This window comes from Chiloscyllium plagiosum, unplaced genomic scaffold (assembly GCF_037043375.1).
Source record: "Chiloscyllium plagiosum isolate Xiang-an unplaced genomic scaffold, Cpla_swu_hap1 HiC_scaffold_8, whole genome shotgun sequence".
Classification (NCBI taxonomy): Eukaryota; Metazoa; Chordata; class Chondrichthyes; order Orectolobiformes; family Hemiscylliidae; genus Chiloscyllium; species Chiloscyllium plagiosum.
Window position 1 is genome coordinate 24,437,948 of NW_028270146.1, and position 20,509 is coordinate 24,458,456.

The 20,509-nt window shown below is 39.9% G+C and overlaps 1 protein-coding gene across 3 annotated transcripts in view; it reads right to left on the bottom strand.

Moving 5' to 3' along the window:
- The window catches only part of trip11 (thyroid hormone receptor interactor 11), a 107,178-nt gene that overhangs the window by 41,214 nt on the left and 45,455 nt on the right, over positions 1 to 20,509 (bottom strand). For 2 of the 3 annotated variants that reach the window (XR_006312698.2, XM_043697132.2), the window contains exons 11-14: positions 16,972 to 19,992; positions 13,084 to 13,224; positions 7,852 to 8,045; positions 280 to 443 (exon numbers count right to left, since the gene is read on the bottom strand). Coding sequence is in view for 2 of the 3 variants with exons in the window: in XM_043697132.2 (XP_043553067.2) it covers positions 280 to 443; positions 7,852 to 8,045; positions 13,084 to 13,224; positions 16,972 to 19,992 (3,520 nt within the window). In the remaining variant the exon portion in view is untranslated. The remainder of the gene's footprint in view (positions 1 to 279; positions 444 to 7,851; positions 8,046 to 13,083; positions 13,225 to 16,971; positions 19,993 to 20,509) is intronic. The other variant, XM_087989660.1, reaches the window with a different exon arrangement.

Here is a 20,509-nt window from a genome sequence, read left to right on the forward strand (position 1 = left end):
GCAGGGCTCTGAAAGCTTGTACTTTCAAATAAACCTGTTGAACTATAACCTGGCCTTGTGTGATTTTTAACCTTTGTCCATTCCAGTCCAACACTGGCACCTCCATACTATGTTATATAGATAAACTTTAATAATTCAAAAAAAAGAAAAGCAGGAAACAGAAGCTGACAAAATTAATTAGAACTGATCGAGTAAAACATTTTAGTCAAAGCTCTGTCTGATTAAAACCATTCTAAAATGCAGACACTTCCAATAAACACTATTTTATCAAAAACTTACCCTGCTGGAATTGCTCTATCACCATCTGCAGGTTAGTTAGTGACATTGCATACTGCTTCACTTGTTCTTGAGACGTATTCAACTGCATCACTGCTTCATCTCGCTGTTTTGCAATAGTTTGAAGCTGCTCCTGCAAGGACTCCACTTGGAGGCTGGCTTGGTGGCTGTATAAAAAATAAACCATGCAGCTTGGTATCAAGTATAATTCAGACCATCTACTAAACATCAGCGGAGGAACTGATGTGTGAGGAAACAGAAATCACATTAACTGGAACTCAGGGATTGCATGTTGGTCACAACTGTTATAATCCCCTCGGTAAATCAAATGAGCCCCCCGCCTCCACAAAGAAATTATTTTTTTCCATACCTTTGATTTTACGGAGTGTGCGCTCAACACAGGAAAAGGTTGCCACCATTAAAAATGATTAACAATCTACTCCACGTGCAGTTTCACCCATGACGCTACATTAATAGAATAGAAAAATAACTGTTTTTTACCAAAGGTCTATTAAAGCAACAGAGGCAGAATTCTGACTCATGACATCTGCTGCATAAATTGCATCGTTCTGTCAAGTTTAAGTTTCACATACAACTAAGGTATTTCCTATAACAGCACCAAGTCCAACAGCAGTTTGCATTCACCTTTCCGATGTGAAAGCAACCAAAGGAGCTTCTCACAATACCATTGACCATCAATGTTTGAGAAGATTTGTAGCTCAGGTTGATGATAAGTATGGAAGTTAGCTCGCTAAGCTGGAAGGCTTGTTTTCAGACGTTTCGTCATCATACTAGGTAACATCATCGGTGAGAATCTCTGGTGAAGCGCTGGGGTATGTCCCGCCTCTCCATTTATAGGTATTAGTTTCTTAAAGTGGATGATGTCATTTCCAGTTTTTTTTTCAGGGGAAGGTAGAGGGGATCTAAATCAATGTGTTTATTGATGGAGCTCTGGTTAGAATGCCACGCCTCTAAGAATTGTCACACTTGTCTTTGTTTCGCCTGTCTTAGGATGTGTGTGTTGTCCCAGTCAAAGTGGTGTCCTTCTTTGTCTGTATGTATGGAAACTAGTGATAGTGGGTCATGTCTTTTGGTGGCTAGTTGGTGTTCATGTATCTGGGTGGCAAGTATTCTGCTTGCTTGTTCGATGTAGTTTTTTTTTTAAAAACAGTTCTTGCTTGGTATCTTGTAAATGATGTTAGTTTTGTTGGTAGTATCTAATGGATCCTTTAGGTTCATGAGTCGCTGTTGAAGTGTGTTAACATAATGTGGCTATAGGTTTTGGTTGCGTTGTGCCTGCTTGTTTGGGTTTATTTCGGAGAAATCAGTGGATTGTTTTTATGGGGTACCCATTTTTATTCAAAACGTTGTACGGATATTTTTCTTCTGCTGTTTGTAGTTCTTGGGTGCTGCAGTGTGGTGTAGCTCATTGAAATAATGTCTTGATGCAGTTCTGTTTGTGGGTGTTGGGAAGATTGTTTCTTAAGTATTTGGTCTTTGTTTGCTTTTCTCTAAATGCTGGTTTGAAGCTTTCCATTAACTGTACATTCAACTGTTACGTCTAGGAATGGGAGTCTGGTGTCATTCTCCTCCTCTTTCGTAAATTATATGCTGGCAGCATGGTAGCCTACAACTCTACCAACACATTTAAGTAACAGCTAATGAACCTAAAGGATCCATTAGATACTACCAGCAAAACGAACGTCATTTACAAGATACCATGCAAGGAGGATTCTGGGTAATCCGAGATGGAGGACAGGAAACATTTCTGGCTGTAACAGGTATTGGAGGTGATTTCCTCTAATTCCAAGAGCACCAATTACTGTTTTATATGCTGTTATATTGTCTTGGAACTTTGGAGGAAAAAAAGGTCAAAATACCAGAACTTTTAAAAGGGAGAGGAACAGACAAAGGCAGCACATGGTGAGGTCTGTGTAGGGGGAGAGACAGAGAGTCAGACAGAGGGGGAGAGAAACCCACACTGCCAACCGACACCGCAGTGAGCCTGCACAGTTACTGCCTTTGCTGTTTGAATTCATTCATTGGAGTGCATCTGGGAAAATTAACAAATAATGAAATTCACAACTAAATCTTGGAGGAACCTGTTTGGGAGACATCACAGCACAGAAACAGATAAGTGAATACTTTTAAGTGTGGCCTTACAGTAAGTCTGCAGTAGTGAGTAAAGCGGGTTCTTTCTTGATTGTATGTTTTATTGAGATTTGTCTCCTGATTAAACTTAAAAAAATATAAGCCATAAGCATTACGTCAGCCTGGAGCAATGTTTTGTAGACTAATAAGACAACGCTATTTTCTGGGCTGTAGATTGGAAGAAGCAAAAATGGCTTTAGTAGAGTAATATGCCCTTCTTGTCAGATGTGGGAGTTTAGGGAGAGTTTACAAGTTACTGAGGATTATATCTGCAATAAATGCCATCGGTTGTGAATCCTACCAGATCAAATGGATCAGTTGGAGACAGTTAGAGGCAATGAGGAATTTACAAGAGATAGGGTATGTGATAGATAGCAGTTACAGGAAAGGAGAAAAGTTGCAGATATAGTCAAATAAATGGGTTAATTCCAGGAAAGGTAAGAGAGGTAGACAGGTAGTGCAGGAGTCTTCTGTGGCTATCCCCATTTCAAAAAATATGCTGTTTTAGAAAACGTAGGGGGTGATGGATTCTCAGGGGAATGTAGCATGAACAGCCAAGTTGCTGGTATCGAGACTGGCTCTACTGCAATGAGGGATATGATGGGTTCCAAGAGATCGATTGTGTTAGGGGACTCTCTAGTCTGAGACACAAAGATGTTTTTGTAGCCAGCAGCAAATAATCAAAATGATGTGTTGCCTCCATGGTGCCAGGATCAAGGATATATCAGAGAGGATGCAGAATGTTCTCAAGGGAGGGGGGGGAAAGAGGGACCAGCAGGAAGTCATTGTACGCACTGGAACCAATGATATAGGAAGGAAAACAGATGAGATTCTGAAGGGAGAATAGAGAGAGTTAGGCAGAATTTAAAAAGGAGGCCCTCGGTAGTAGTAATTACTCCTGGTGCTGCGAGCTAGTGAGGGTAGGAATAGGAGGATAGAGCAGATGAATGCATGGCTGAGGAGCTGGTGTATGGGAGAACGATTAACATTTTTGGATCATTGGAATCTCTTCTGGGGTAGAAGTGATCTGTACAAGAAGGACGGATTGCACCTGAATTGGAAGGTGACGAATATACTGGCAGGGAGATGTGCTGGAATTGCTCAGGAGTATTTAAACTATTAAGGTAGGGGAAATGGTGGGACCCAGGAAGAAGTGAGGAAAGAGATCAATCTGAGACTGGTACAGTTGAAAAAAGAAGCGGGTCAAACAGTCAGGGCCTTTTAACCTTTCAAATATAGACTGGGACTGCCATAGTGTACAGAGTTTAGATGGAGAGGGATTTGTTAAGTGTGTACAAGAAAATTTTCTGATTCAGTATGTGGATGTACCTACTAGAGAAGGTGCAAAACGTGATCTACTCTTGGGAAATAATGCAGGGCAGGTGACTGAGGTGCCAGTGGAGGAGCACTTTGGGGCCAGCAACCACCAATTTTGGTGTCATCTGCAAACTTACTAACTGTACCTCTTTTGCTCGCATCCAAATCATTTATGTAAATGACAAAAAGTAGAGGGCCCAGCACCGATCCTTGTGGCACTCCACTGGTCACAGGCCTCCAGTCTGAAAAACAACCCTCCACCACCACCTTTCTACCTTTGAGCCAGTTTTGTATCCAAATGGTTAGTTCTCCCTGTATTCCATGAGATCTAGCCTTGCTAATCAGTCTCCCCATGAGGAACCTTGTCGAACGCCTTACTGAAGTCCATATAGATCACATCTACTTCTCTGCTCTCAATCTTCTTTGTTACTTCATCAAAAAACTCAATCAAGTTTGTGAGACATGATTTCCCATTCACAAAGCCATGTTGACTATCCCGAATCAGTCCTTGCCTTTCCAAATACATGTACATCCTGTCCCTCAGGATTCCCTCCAAGAACTTGCCCACCACCGAGGTCAGGCTCTCCAGTCTATAGTTTCCTGGCTTGTCTTTACCGCCCTTCTTAAACAGTGACACCACGTTTGCCAACCTTCAGTCTTCCGGCACCTCACCTGTTTTGGAAGTGTTGGAGGCTAGTACAATTGCAACATTTGTACTAATACCTAACGGAGAATTCACCACAGAGGTATACAGGAAAGTCACACACACAGACCAAGTCCTGAACTACGAAAGCAACCACCCCAACACACACAAAAGAGGTTGCATCAAGACACTGTTCAAAAGGGCCACAACACACTGCAGTACACCAGAACTGCAAAAAGAGGAAGAAGAACACCTATACAATGTATTCGCCAAAAACGGATACCCCCGCAATTTCATTAACAGATGCCTAAGGGAAAGACAACGGAACGAGGACATGCCGCAACCCAAAGGACTAGCCACACTACCATACAGCAAGAGCATTTCCGAACTGACAGCCAGACTACTGCGACCACTATGACTCATAACAGCACACAAACCAACAGCCACTCTCAGACAACTCACCAGAACGAAGGACCCGATACCCAGCATGAGCAAAACCAATGTAGTGTACAAAATCCCATGCAAGGACTGCACAAAACACTACATAGGACATACAGGAAGACAGCTAACGATCCACATCCATGAACACCAACTAGCCATGAAACGACACGACCAGCTATCCTTAGTCACACACGCAGATGACAAGCAACATGAGTTCGACTGGGACAACACTACTATTATAGGACAAGCCAAACAGAGAACAGCCAGGGAATTCCTACAGGCATGGCACTCATCCACAGATTCAATCAATAAGCACATCGACCTGGACTCAATATACCGACCCTGCAACGGATACATGGAACTGACAACCGGAAACGGCAGAGACAAACCACTATAAATGCCGGAGGAAACATCACAGAAGCGCTTCACAGGAGGCTCCCAAGCACTGAGGATGTCACCTAGACAGGGGACGAAACGTCTGCAACACAAATTCCCAGCTCGGCGAACAGAACCTCAACAATGGTTGCAAATCTTTCCCTATCCTTAACAGATGATCATTAAAGCAACAGTAATGACTCAGTTGTGTGAAAAATCAGTTCATTCAATATACAAAAAGAATTGACCTGCACAATTCAACATTATTTGCCTACTTCAAGCACTTAATTAGTTATCCTTTCTTCTTACAAACATTGAGCAATTGCTGACTGACTAGTTCTCCCAATATATCAGTCCTGAAGAAAAATCACTGGTCCTGAAACATTAACTTGGCTTTTTCAGGCCGAGAGGTGCCAGACCTGCTCAGTTTTTCCAGCAATTTCTGATTTCTCGCATCCACAATTCTCTTTATTTTTATAAAATATATTTATCTTATCTTTGCAGAAATCTTTAATCAACCCAACCAATGTTTCAAATTATGCCATGACTGAGATTAGTGATTCATTGTGAAGCAAATTTTGAACCACATGTTGACTCTTCCTAATCAACTAACCTTCTTTCCTTCTAGGTATTAATTGATATCCTAAATAACTGTTTCTCGAAGCTTGCCCACCAAAGCTAAACTTCGTGGTCTGTAATTCACAATTCTCCAGTCTTCTGGTACCTCCCAAGTCCAGGAAAGAATGAAATATTGTGGCCAATATCCCTTCAATTTCTAACCTCACTTCCTTCAAAATCCTTGAATGTATCTCATCTGGTCTCAGTGCCTTGACAAACTTAAGTACCAACCGTCTATCCAATACTTCTTTCTAATCAATTTTGAACCTTCCTGATGAAAGAATTTCCTTCTCTGTCACTATGGCTAGGGTAGCATTCTTCTAGTTTGTAAAAAGCAGTGCAAAGTATCCATTTAACACCTCAGCCATGCCTCTTGCTTCTATGTCTAAATCTTTTTGGTCTCCATTTGGCCCTTGAACCAATCATTTTTAAAAGTAGTAATGGATAGATTTGAAGGTAACACTGTTGATGTGGCACATATGGACTTCCAGAAGACTTGAGAGGAATAATACCACACAAGACTTGAGGGGAAAATTATAGGCCATGATATAAAAAGGATAGTAGCAACATGGATACAAGGTTGGCTGCTCGATAGGAAACAGAGTGTAATAGTCAATGGATTCTGTTTGGACTAGTGCTCCCCAGGGATCGGTACAGGTAGTTCTTCTATAACATGATGGTTGTGTTCTTGTGCGACCCTGCACTATATAAAAATCACACGATAAAATAGCATTTACTGTTGGCGATGCAATCGTATTCTAGCCAACACACATTTTAAAAGTTTGTACTTTAGAAACAGCATCCCTTATTCATCAACTGTGTAACACGTGCAGACAATACTAAACTTGAATGAATTATGAACTGAGAGGATAACAGTGTGGAACTCCAAAAGGAGATTGACAAATTGGTGGAGTGCAGGAAGCATCCGAGGAGCAGGAAAATAGACGTTTCAGGCAAAAGCCCTTCATCAGGAATCATTCCTGATGAAGGGCTTTTGCCCGAAACGTCGATTTCCCTGCTCCTTGGATGTCGCCTGACCTGCTGTGCGTTTCCAGCACCACTCTGATGTAAACTCTGGTTTCCAGCATCTGCAGTCCTCACTTTTGCCACATTGGTGAAGTGGGTGAATACGTGGCAGATTAGGCACAATGCAGTGAACTGTGACCCATTGCATTTTGGTAGAAAGAACATTAGGTTGTGGGAGCAGAGGAACCTGGCTGCATAAGTAAACAGATCATTGAAGACATCAGAACAGGAGAAGAACAGTTACTAAAGAAAACAAAAAAATGCAGTGCCCTCAGATTTACGACTGAGGCACGAAATAGAAGGACAGACTATTGATGTTGAACTTGCTAGACCTCAATCAAAATGCTGCTGTGGGTGCCACAATCTAGGAAAGACGTGAATGTATTGGAGAAAGTGCAAAAATAATTTACACGGATGGTTCCAGGAAAGAGAAACTTCAATATGAGGATAGATTGAATAAGTTGGGGCTGTTCTCCTTATATAAGAGACAACTGAGAGGATTTTGAGTAGAGGTTTTCAAAATCATGAGTCATCTGGATAGAATAGATAGGGAGAAGATGCTCCTGCTCATTTAAAGAAGCAAAATGAGTGGGTATATGTTTAAAGAGATGTACTAAAGAAGCAAAAGGTGATGTGAGAAATAAAATGGTTTTCACATAACGAATTGTTAGGGTATGGAATCTCTTGCCTGGAAATGTGGTGGAACCAGGTTCAATTGAGCAGCACACATATGATAAGGCAGCATTCAAGGAGAAATTGGATGACTATTTTGGTAGAAATGTTGTACAAGGGTGCAGGGAATAAAAACAGTAGATTGACACTAAGAACCAGAGCTGACACGATGGGCTAAATGGCCTCCTCCTGCACTGTAACAATTCTGTGATTCTGTGAAATCATACCCTAAATCTATATCACCTGGTGTACGAAGAGGACAAATTAAGCGATTTAACATCGATAATAAACATTAGTTGAAGCCTTATTGTAGGAAAAGTCATTACTTCTACCTGGCATTTTCTACAGCAGAAGATGAGGATGCTAACTTTTCCCCCAGAAAAGTAGCCCTCTTCCTCAGCTCGGCCTCTCGGTCCTCAGCTGCCAAGGCCTCTTTGGTGTATGACTCTTCCATCTCAATTAAATGTTGTCGCAATCGCTGCAAATCCTGGTACAAACGCTGCTCCTTATCACGTGTGTGCTGCAACTGAAATAAGAGACAAGACATTGCCATCACCATCCCCAGTTGGTTGGTAATTTTATGAATAATGCTTTCAAGGCCCATGAGAGATAGGCAATAATTAGCCCAGTTAGCGATGCCCTCATCACAAGAATGAATTAAAACATCATTTTCCAAGATAATAACTGACATGGAAATCACGGAATATCAATTGGAACATAATAAAATACCAGAACTCACTGACAGTGAGACTAAAGGAACTTTTTTAAAAAGTGCAGGCGATAACAAGCATGTAGCTCTCTTCTTCAGATAAATGTTCCGTTTTGGTAAGAGGAACATGGAACTTTAACATAAACTAAAGACTTCAATTCTAAAAAACGTGCAGAAGCAGAACAAAGAGGTAAATGCCCCTCAGTTAATGAAGGTGACAGGGAGAGGTTGAGAGTAGTTAATAATGCATACAGTATCCTAATTTATTAATATGGGCATATAGCATAAAAGCAGAGGTTATGTTGAATTTGCATAACCACATGGCAAAGGAAACAGAAAGGGAATGGTTTCATGGATCCTTTTGTGGCTTAATATTGAAATGTGAAAACATTTTTGACATAAAAGGGTTTTTATTCAAACTAGGTTTTAAACTGATCTAGTTTTGAAACTTAACGTATGTTACAGGCCTATGAATATTAGTTTATTACTATTGAGCTTCAATTTATTATTAGGTAACAACGCTGGGTGGAGTCACACAATGATCTTGTAAAAATAAACTGATGGTCCAAAGAGCATTCAGACCCTAAATACTGGGAAATTTGGGATGATGGTTCACCACTAGGAGATTAAACTATACACTGACAAGATGTAGTAATTGCCCTTTGGTGTTACCTTGTCTTGGGAGAGATCTGTAGTGTTGGCATGCCAAGAAAGAAAGTGAGAAAGTGAGGACTGCAAATGCTGGACATCAGAGTTGAGAGCGAGGTACTGGAAAAGCACAGCAGGTCAGGCAACATCTGAGGTGCAGGAGAATCCAAGGCTCATTCCTGATGAAGGGCTTATGCCCAAAATGTGGATTCTCCTGCTCCTTGACCTGCTGTGCTTTTCCAGCACCACACTCTCAATACTAAGAAAGACAAGTTATTATAAAAGGGACAATCTTATAAACTAATTAGCACGTTAAGAATTAATCAGAAATCATCCTTAAGATGTCCATTACTTTTAAAGAAACTAATCAGGACTGGGGAATACAGTATGCAGCAAATCCAAGGCTGAACACGACCTGTTCATATGTTAGCAAGCCAATTACAGTTAAGTACGTCTGTGATCATTTACACTGGGTAATGGCTAGCAAGGTTTAATAAGTTGTGATTTTTAGTGTTTTAGTGCATGCCAGTAAGCAGAATAGAATAGACTAATGCCCAATCAATTAGATCAAGAATTGGTATTGCAAAGTGGATATAGTGAAAATCACTGCTTTTGTTACCTATTATTTCTTTAGGAATCACTATGAAAAAAAAATTAGTAATTACACAGAACTTGTCAAAATATATTTGTTCCTGGAATTGGTCTTGTAATTTATCAAATTAATTAAACCTTTAGCATGGGTTAATTCCCAAAATCTTATGTCAGATTCTAGCAATCTGTCTTTTGCTTCACCAGATCTACTGAGCCAATTGAAGTTACCCTGAAGAATTTCCAATTCCAATGAAATGCATGCTTACCAATAATGTTTTATGCCATTAACCTGGGCACTTAAGCATTAAAGATCCTGATATGTAATATACAGGAGTTGTTTTTACTCACTATCTTCTCCTAGTCCCACACACGTTGAGCTGACTGGTAATTTTTGTTTAACACCTTCTACAATTATCAGCTGGGCAACACACAATTGCATCAGATGTCATCATTTTCAGCCTGTTATCTACTAAGGCTAACATTAAGCTATGGAGAGTTGCGAAAATATAAATGATGAAGAACAGCATACAGAAAACACCTTCCAAACTAAACTAAAACAAATCAATGGAAAGTACAGAACCCATAGTTGGACTACAGACACCCTCGAAGTTCACATAGCATAGCAAGATATAGAAAGAGGCATTAAAAAGCTGAAGAAATGAGATACATTGATTCCCAGAGATTGATGGCTTGGATACTGACAATTAATATTTAAAACAGAACTTTTCATTTTTATTCTCTATCACTCACAAATGTGTGTATAAAGAAATCCCAAAAGGTATGGGTAGGGAGGCTTAGAAAGATTCTGACAGACTTGAATGCGCCCTTCCTATTGCAAAGCTTTTAAGTCTCTGCACAGATGCTTGCCACAATTCAACTGCATGTAGAACATTAAAGAAAAGCACAACAGGGAAGATTGAACTCCAGCCTTCAACTTAAATCTGATTCACAATAGCCAGTGTTCCAATTTCAAGCCTGCAGTAGCAACCATGTCAACATCAGGAGCTTCTAACATGAACGTAATTAGACTTTGCATCATATTTACAATGGTTGACTCACTTTCCAATACAGCAATAGCTTATGTGATGGTACACTTTGGTTTACGTTGACACCAGGTCATGACCTGCAACAGAAGTTTGAGCACTTAACACATATACTTCTTCAATTTCTCAAAGGGTGGTCTAAGCCAGGCTTGATAAGAATCTTTTGGTTGTTTTATATCACCAATCAACACATCAACAATTATAATTAGATTCACCTATGCAATTAAAGAACTTATTTTTACATAACGATACTAAGGAAAATATGGAACCTAATCATGGTGAGTCATATATTTCACTTACACTCAGATAACTAATAGTTTATTTTGCCAACTACCTTGTTGAAGCTCTCTCTCCTGCTCTCTCTGCTCAGAGCTCATGAACTGCTCTGTCACCGGACATTTTCCTCAGACGGCTCTACTGCTTCCCTTCCTCCTTCCTGTCAAGTCAAATCTTTCTCGTGGTCCTCCAGTGTGGTTTTAATCTCCATCCTGATCTCTCATCTTGTTATTCCCACCTTGCCCTAACTACTACTCACCTTTCCTTGAAGATTATTTAATTGCAAACCACATCCCCTACATTATCAAGTTTTTGAATATTTGATTTTCCGCTTGCTTCCCATTATCTTTGGTTACTTCTAATCACGCACTATTTCCTTTCTTTTCAATCATAATTTCACTGAAGACATTCATCCATGCAACCTTACTCCAAACTCCTGCCTCCAAACTCCCCAATGTCTCCAAAACACCAGGATTCATGCATATCTCTTCATGAGCTTTCTGCCTATCTAAAAGTTCTTAAAACATTCCTAACCAAATGTATGAACAACATCCTCAGTAACCAACACAAGATGCGTTATCCCTAATCATTCTGTCTGAAAACTTCGACATGGTTCACTGCCTTAACTTGCTCAAACAGTTCTTCACCATTATCCAGTTAAGTGGGACCTTCCTTTACTTCTCTTTGCACAACTCATACCTAGCCAATCGTACCCAGATCAGGTTCAGCAAAGGCTTCCCTTTTTACCTGTGTTAAAACTTACTGGGGAGCATTCTTAAAATTGAGCCCTGGAGTCATCATAAGAGTTAAAAGTTGTTAAATTAAGGAACTCCCTGTACTTGTTTATCTATCTTTTAGACTTAGATAGACAGAAAGGATGGAACAGGCTTCTACACTTAACAAGAATTACTACTTATTACAAATAAACAGATTCAAGCTAAATTAAGCAATTTTGAACCATCAGAAAATAACTCCTACTAATTAAAACTAACCACTTTTACTAGAGTGGGGGAGTCTAAAACTGGAGGACATAAGTTTAACGTGAGAGGGGAAGTATTTAAGAAGGACCTGAGGGGTAACGTATTCATGCAGAGGATGGTGCGTGTATGGAATGAGCTGCCAGAGGAAGTGACAAAGGTTGGTACAATTATATGTAAAAGGGAGCTGAATGGGTCTATGAATAGAAAGAGTTTAGAAGGATATAGACCAAATGCTGATAAATGGGATTAGGTTAGATTCAGATGGTTGGTCAGCACAGGAAATTTGGACTTAAGGGTCTGTTTCCAAGCTGTATGACTTGAAGACTCTATACTACCTGGCCATTAGTCCACAGATCAATCAGCAACTTGCTTCTAGTTGATTCTCCATTTGTACACATAGCGCTTGGCTCCAGCTTGTCTGCTAACCACCAACTACTGTTTCAAGCAGAAACACTAAGGCAGCATTTGCAAAGAGTATCAGGTTACTTGTTTTCAAAAAAAGTGTACCAATCCCTCAACAATCCTTGGTTTTTAATACAGTTCATAAGTAAAATGACAGAAAAATACAAGGTCTTTACACCTACTTTGCCACTTTAGAAGTCTCGGAATAAAGAATTCTCGGACCCTTCTTGAAGGCCAAGCACCCCATTGTTAAAAAAATCTGACAACAGAGTCAGATTGCACATGTGCATTAGTAGAAGTTTGACACCAGAAGAAATGCTCATGATTGAGATGCTTAATATCATTATGACACTAGGACAATGTCCAAAGGAAGAAGATGCAACACAGCTCCCTAAGTTTATAGCAATATTGACACAAAGTTAATTGGCTTGATAACAGCGTCATTCTCATCCCACCACCATATAAGGCCATTTGGACCAGAGCCATTGCAACATGTTTGATCCATGACTGTGATGTTCGGTTGTGCAGGACAGATCTTTCTCAGACATGAAGAGTTTGAGTTACTTTGCCAATTTGGAATGTGGCTGGTTCACAATCTAGTTAAAGTGAACAAAATGCTCATAGAAGGTGAAAGGAATGCAAGCACCATGTGTACTGATGTCAAGTGCTGCACTGGCTGAATCAGACAACACTCATTCAGTCAATCTATATAGCTGTCAGTACAAGTGGCAGAAGTTAAATCAGCACTGTGAACTAATGTTTATCAGGAATTAGATACAACTCAAAACCACTGATCTAGAGAAGAATTAGATTCAAGCCCTTGATTTGCAATTTGCCACATCTTTCAGTTGTGCTCAGCACACTTTACAACAATTGTGAGGCTAAAATTTAATGACTACTTCAATAATACATTACCTCATTCACTAATGCAGAGTTTTCCATCTGTTTCTGTTTGAGGGCCAGCATTACTTGGTCTCTCTCATGCTGAAACATCCCAGCTTGCTCTTGCATTGATTTCACTTCATTCAGCAGTTGATTTAACTCACCAGTCTTTCCCTTCAAATTATGAAATAGAGCTGATCAATTTCATAATGAAGCTCAAACTTAGCAGGACAGAAGGCAAGTTTATTTTAAAAATACATCAAACACCAGGACTGTAATGCTTTTGTTCGCTATGTTAAAACAAAAAGTTGGTAAGTTGAGCCACTTAGTCATGTCTAGACTTCTATTTTTTTCAAATACCAACAATACCAATTATATGAACTTTCTTCATGTTTTTAGAATGTCTATTATATTGCTGATATAGGAATTTCAAGTCTTGGGTATTACTGGGAAAAGCTGAAAATGTGTTGCTGGAAAAGCACAGCAGGTCAGGCAGCATTCAAGGAACGGGAGAATGGACGTTTTGCCCGAAACGTCGATTCTCCTGTTCCTTGGATGCTGCCTGACCTGCTGCGCTTTTCCAGCAACACATTTTCAGCTCTGATCTCCAGCATGTGCAGTTCTCACTTTTTCCTCGAAGATATTACTGGGAAAAGACATGTTTTGTTGAAGTTTTGCATTTGCACTCATTTATCCACACAGTACACCTGTTTCAAATCAACAAAATAGGGGCTGCCATTCGCTGGCTCCTTTCTCAGGACATTGCCTTGCTCAAGTATACAGCCATCAGGCCTGGTTTATAATTTAATTTAAAAAAAGGAACTGTGGATGCTGAAGGGGAGGAGGGTCACTGGATCTGAATCATTAACTCTGCTTTTTCTCCACGTTGCTGCCTGACTTGGTGAGTTTCTGCAGCAATTTCTGTTTTTGTATAATTTGACAAAGATTGACTGTGAACTGCCATTCTGTATTAATGGGCATATTCACCATGACAATGCCTCTATCATCAGACTCCATTTTGTCAATCAATCAATCAATTTGCACATTATACTCGTGCTACATACAGAACTGGTATTTTCGCAAGTGACTTTACGAGTGCAAAGCAAAATGACACAACAAAAATGTTTATTTTCAGCAATACCCAATTCCTGCATGACCAAGTGACAATTTTAAATCTCATTTGACTAAGAGTTTTTATTCCCCTCCTCCCGCCAAGCATTTCAATCACAGGAAGCATTCACGAGCATCTTCAATACAAATGGGGGCGGAAAGTATTGAGATGCAAGAGACGGGGTTCTTCTTGAAATCACTTCAACATCCAACCAAAGAAACTATTCTATGGATGGGAAAACAAAGATCTCAAATAGTAACATGGTTTCCAGGTCAATTTTCAGACCAATGTGAAACTGCAGAAAACAGACAATCCTTTTCATTAACATAACTGGAACCATCTAATAGGAAAACAGAAATAACTTTACAATTGTAATTAGGTGATAAAATTTGCAAGTCTTTCAAATGAAGAACTGTGACTTATCTTTGACAAAGTAAATGCCGAGTCACCTCAAGCTCAATGCGGTCATAGAGAACAAAATACTTGCTTCTTTAGAGGCATTACGTATAGAAGAAAGGAGGGATAAGAGACTTAAAAACAGAAACAGAAAATACTGGAAATACTCAGCACATTAGACAGCATTTGCTGAGAGAAAAACTAAGTTATCATTTTAATTCCTACACATATTCAGAAAATTTAATTTGGTCAAGAAATATCATTCTTGACATATTTAACAAATGCATAAATGCAAGACAATCTGGATGAGGAACAGCATAAAACGTAGAGCTTAATGTTGGCTCCATGAGCACAAGGATTAAATCCATGTTGGAGGTGTCAAGTATATAAAGAAAAGTTATTTTGCAATCTTATGTAGCCAGAACTGAGGAGAAGATGGAATAAGAAAAAACAACAAATTAGGTTATTTAAATCAGATATGGAAAATGCAAGAAGAAAGTAAGTTTGTACACACTGGGCAACAAAGGATGTTGGGAGTGTTCCATTTTCCATAAAGTTTTCAGGAGTCCCCTCTCCTTACTAAAAGATTGGATGGAAAGAATTGTCAATAATACAGAAAATAAATGATGCACATTAACAAGAATTTAAAAGGCCCAAAATCTAGCCAATTAGAAGAAGACTGAACTTACCCAATTACAACACAACCCAGAAAGTCTTTAAGTCTGTGTCTGATGGCTCATTGGTCTATCCTCCTCTAGAGGAGGCCAGATTGTGAGCGGCGAATGCAGTAGTCGAGATTGTGTGAAGTGCAGATAAAGTACTGCTTCACCTGAAAGGTGCGTTTGAGTCCTTGGATACAGAGGAGGGACGATGTGAACGGACAGGTGTTAAGTCTTCTGCTGTGAGGTTGTTGGGGGGGGGGGGGGGGGGGGGGGGGGTTGTAAGTGAAGGGAGAGTGGACCAGAGATTGGAGAAACTACATTGGGGAAACGAACACAGATTGGGTGACCGCTTCACAAGACAACCCTGAATTTCCAGTTACCTCCCACTTCAACACAAGTGTTCTGTTCCCTGGCCAACATCTGTGTCTCAGGCTTGCTGCTGTGCTCCAACGAAGCTCAGTGCAAGCTGGAAGAGCAGCACCTCATTTTCCGCTTGGGGATTTTACAGTCTTCCAGACTCAATATTGAGCTCAATAGCTTTAGGGCTTGAGCTCTTCCATGTCCTGACCCCAATCCCACAAATCGGGTCTTGTTATCACAATCTGCTATTATACAACACCCACTGTTAGCCTTTAACATCCCCATTAATAGCTATTCGCCCTCCTAGCCAGATCGTTATCTACTTCTTTGTCTATCCAACTGTTCTTCTCTCTCTTTGGGCTCTGTTCCCACATATCGTTTACTCCTTACCCCAGTCTATCTTCTGCATATAAACTGACATTTTCCTAGTGACCATCAGTTCTGAGGAAGGGTCACACGACCCGAAACTTTAACTCTGATTTCTCGCCACAGATGCTGCCAGACCCTGCTGAGCTTTTCTAGTAATTTCTGGTTTTGTTTCAGCTCACTGCTTGCTCCATGAGCCCAAGGATTAAATCCAAGTTGGAGGTGTCAAGTATATGAAGAAAAGTTATTTTACAACCTTTTAAGCTGCCAGAAACTGAAAAGAAGTTGGAATGAGAACAAAAGTCAATAAATTAGGTTATTTAAGTCAGATAGGGATAATGCAATAAGAAAGCAAGTATGCACTTATTGGGGCAAAGGATGTTGCAAGTGTTACATTTTCCGTACAGTTTTCAAGAGACCCCTCTCCTCACCAACAGGAAGATTGGTTGTAAATAATTGCCATTAACACAGAAAAGGAGAAAGTGAGGACTGCAGATGCTGGGGATCAGAGCTTAAAAATGTGTTGCTGGAAAAGCGCAGCAGGTCAGGCAGCATCAAAGGAGAAGGAGAATCGACGTTTCGGGCATAAGCCCTTCTTCAGGAATTCCTGAAGGGCTTATGCCCGAAACGTCGATTCTCCTTCTCCTTTGATGCTGCCTGACCTGCTGCGCTTTTCCAGCAACACATTTTTAAGCATTAACACAGAAAATCAATGATTAACGTTAACAGAAATTTAAAAGCCACAAAGTCTAGCGAATCAAGAAAAGGACTGACTACAAATTTACCCAGAAAGTCTTTAAGACTGTGCCTGATAGATTAGTTATAGACCGATGAGCTATTTGTTGGGATGCTTTTGCTCCACTGAAAATAAGAAATGAATCAAATACAAACTGTCTTATTTAGTCAAGTAATTCTGATCAAAATTAGAGGCACAGACGTGTTTCAATAAATTTATACTTAGTCATACGGCAAATTAATTTTAAACCTGTTCAATTGAAACTGCAAACATTAAAGTTTTGAACTAACCTCTTCTTTCTCCTTCAGCAGTTTTTCTAAAGCAGAAGCCTTTTCTTTCATGGAATTTGTCTCAAATTCCCTTTCTCTCAACATCATAGAAAACTGCATATTAGTCTCCTGCAGGGCTCGAAATTCAGTTTCTTTTTCTCTCGATTTAGCTACAATTTGGTCGTTCTCTTCTTGGACTTTATGAACATCCATCTCTAAAAATGAAATTCGCTCTTTCAGATTAGTGACAGCTTGCTTCAAAACTTCATTTTCAGCATCCCTGTTCCTTAGGTTCTCGGTCACTGATGACAACTGATCACTTTTTGATTTAATGAGAAGATCTTTTTCCCTGAATGATCTTTGAAGCTCCTCATTTCTTTCCCTTACATGTTTCATCTCCAGGGCAGTAGCATCTTGTTCCTTTTTGCCCATTTCAGCATCTGCTGCCTGAGAGTTCAATGATTTAATGTTATTTTGAAGTTCAACTATTGTGGCCTCCTTTCCCTCTAACATCTTGTTCAAGCGTTCTACTTCTTGTTGCAGTTTTTTAATTTGGTCAAGTTGTTCTTCGGAAGAAAATCCACTGCAAGAAACTGGTGTTTGCAATACTCCAGATACTGGTACCCCATCCAACTTATCGAGTATAAGATTCTTGGTACTGCTGAGCTGCCCAATACTTTGCTGGACCTCAGCCAATTCTTGACTTAAGGTTTGCAATCTCTTCTCTTTTTGCTCGTAACTGTGAATTAATCGGTTGTAGTCTACTTGAAGCCGGGAGTTACAGTCACCATCCGTTGACAAGCGGCCCTGAAGTTTAAGGAGCTCATCCTGCAGCTGAGCAGATTCGTGCTGCATGTTCTGAACAGTAGTGATCACCTGTTGCTTCCATTCCTCCATTTTCTTTACTTGCTGTTTTAGTTTGTCACGCTCTTGCAAAAGCTCTTCAAACTGATTACTGCTCACCAAGCCTGATTCGCCTCCAGATCCCATTCCAGATGTCTGCAAGACAGTTACTAAAGTTTGGCACTTCTGGGTAAGGGCATCTATTTCCATGTCCTTCTCACGTATAATCCGGGATAAATTCTGGATTGTTTCCCGTACCATGTCTTGACTTTCATTCTCATACTTATTGACCATTTTCAGATTTTCTTCTTGTAGCTTCAACAGAGCAGCTTCTTTTGCAGCTACAATGTCCATCATTCTATGATATTCAGTCTTCAGTTGGCTGTTTTCCCTTGTCTTTTCATTTAATACTGCTAGCATTTGCTCTCTCTCCATTGCATAAGCCTGCAGTTGCTGTTGCAAGTAGGCCACATCTGCACCAACTTGCATATATGAGCCAGGTGTCACCCGCGCATGAAGTGTTTGGATCTCCACATTTTTCTGTTGAATGATTTGAGTAAGTCTACCAACTTCATCTTTGAAAATGGGTAACTGATCCAACTGCTTATTCAGAGATAAATATTTTTCATTTAATACTTTTATCTCCATTTCTTTTTCTTTCAGTCCATTAACCAGCCTGTCAATCTCCACTTTGGACAAATCATGTTTTTCATTGCCATTTTCTCCATTCACTGTTAGCACTTTAGTTTCTTGGAGAATGACTGGAGCATCTGCAGGAGAGACTGGGGCCTCCCTCTGAAACTGAGTTCTCATTTGATCAATGGACTCCTGCAAGCTGTGAATTTCTTTATCTTTCTCTGAAATTAATTTTTCATACATTGAAGTAATCTCTTGACACTGTGTTTTTGCTTCGTCCCCTTCTTTCCCTTGTGCTTGTATAGAACGTTGAAGCTCTAAAACATTTTGCTTTTGCTGCTCAACTGTCTTTTTGTGCTGCCTTATTTCCTCTTCAAGACTGTTCTTTTTATTGTTCAGTTCAGTTATTTCTGTCTCAAGCTCAATTATTATGTCAAGGGTCTTGGGTTCAGCAGTAGGCTGAGGCCTGCTTTGTTGGTCCCGGAAGCGATCCATTTCTTCCTTGAGGTGGTTGTTTTCCTCTTTCATTGCACTTAATTGTCGGTCTTTCTCTTCAAGACATTGCTTCAAGGATTCGCAATCTCTGGAAATGTTTACATTCTTTTCAAGTTCTTGTTGTAACTCTGAACTTCTTTCGTTGAGTGCTTCAACAAATACCTCCTTTTCATTCAAAAGATCAGTCAACTGCTGCTGTCCATCCAAACTAGATTTCAGCATTTCTCTAGTCTCTTCATGGTCGGTTTCTAGTTGCTGTACAGTACGTTTGAGTTCTTCAATCTTAAAGTCCTTTTCCTGGTTAGCCTTGATAAGATGGTCATGCTCTTTCTGCAAAGCTGTTGCATCTAAATTTCGAGCCTTTGTTAGCTCCTTGATAGTGTGCTCATATTTTGCCGCCTCTTCATTTACCCGTTTCTCAGCCTGGTTCAATTCAAACTCCAGCTGGGCCTTCTCCATTCGCAATGCCTCCAGTAAAGTGACTCCCTCCTTGGAAATCTCACTTCTACTGGCTACAGCTGCCTCAAGCTGCTCTTTAGCATCATTTATAGTTACAGTGGCTTCCTCCTTTTCTGCAGCCAATTTTTCATTCTGAATTTTGAGGTCAATTTGTAACTCATCATTTATACATTTCATTTCTGAGACCTGTTTCCTTAGCTCGATATTTTCACTCTCTTTAACTTGCAGCAATTCTTCTTGACCTTGTTTGCTTAAAGCTTGCTGAACAGTTTGTGTTAACTCTGCCTTGACTATTGACAGTTGTGATTCAGTACTCTGCACCTTCTTCAAAAGATTTAAATTTTCAGCCTTCAAGTCAGAGCTATGCGTGTTTGATTTGCTCAACTCCTCCATTAGGCCTTTGACCTTCATCTCCAGCTGCTGCTTGCTCATATGCAGCTCATTAAGTGCAAAAGCACTCTGACTCAGCTTGTCTCTCTGAGACTCTAGCTCTTCTACCATTAATGCCTTATCAACTGCAACAATCTCCAGTTCTGATTGCAATTCTTTGAGCTTGTTTTCAGAATCTTTCCGCTGCTGCGCCAGTAGATCTTTCAATGTGATCACATGCTTTAGGAAAAGAAAAGAAAGCATAATGTTATTCTGGCACGTTCAGCTGTATTCTGTTTACTGTATAAACTCACTGAATGCCAAATTGCCAAAGGTACAAGTTGCTCCTAATGTTTCGCCATGTGCATGCCAGTTGGGAAAAAGCAATTCTACATGGAAAGAGGAAGAAAGGATAGAAAAATGGAGGAAAGAAAACAAACCAAACATTGGTACTAATGCTCAGTCATCCCATCACCAGAAACCTGTGGCTAATGTCCAAAATACAAAGAGCCAGATGGCATGGAAAGGTACAACAGGGGAAGAAAAGACTTCAAACAAAAAAAAGCAATGATCCAAAAAGATCAAAATAGACTATTTATAGTTTGTCAATAATTACATTTCTAAACAAATCTTTAATGATAAAAATGTGCATATTTAAAACAAAATGTAAATACTACACACTAATATTTCAATGTTTTAAACGTCCCATAATGGACTGCACAACTGAGCTCCAGACCCAAGGAAAATAAACATGCGG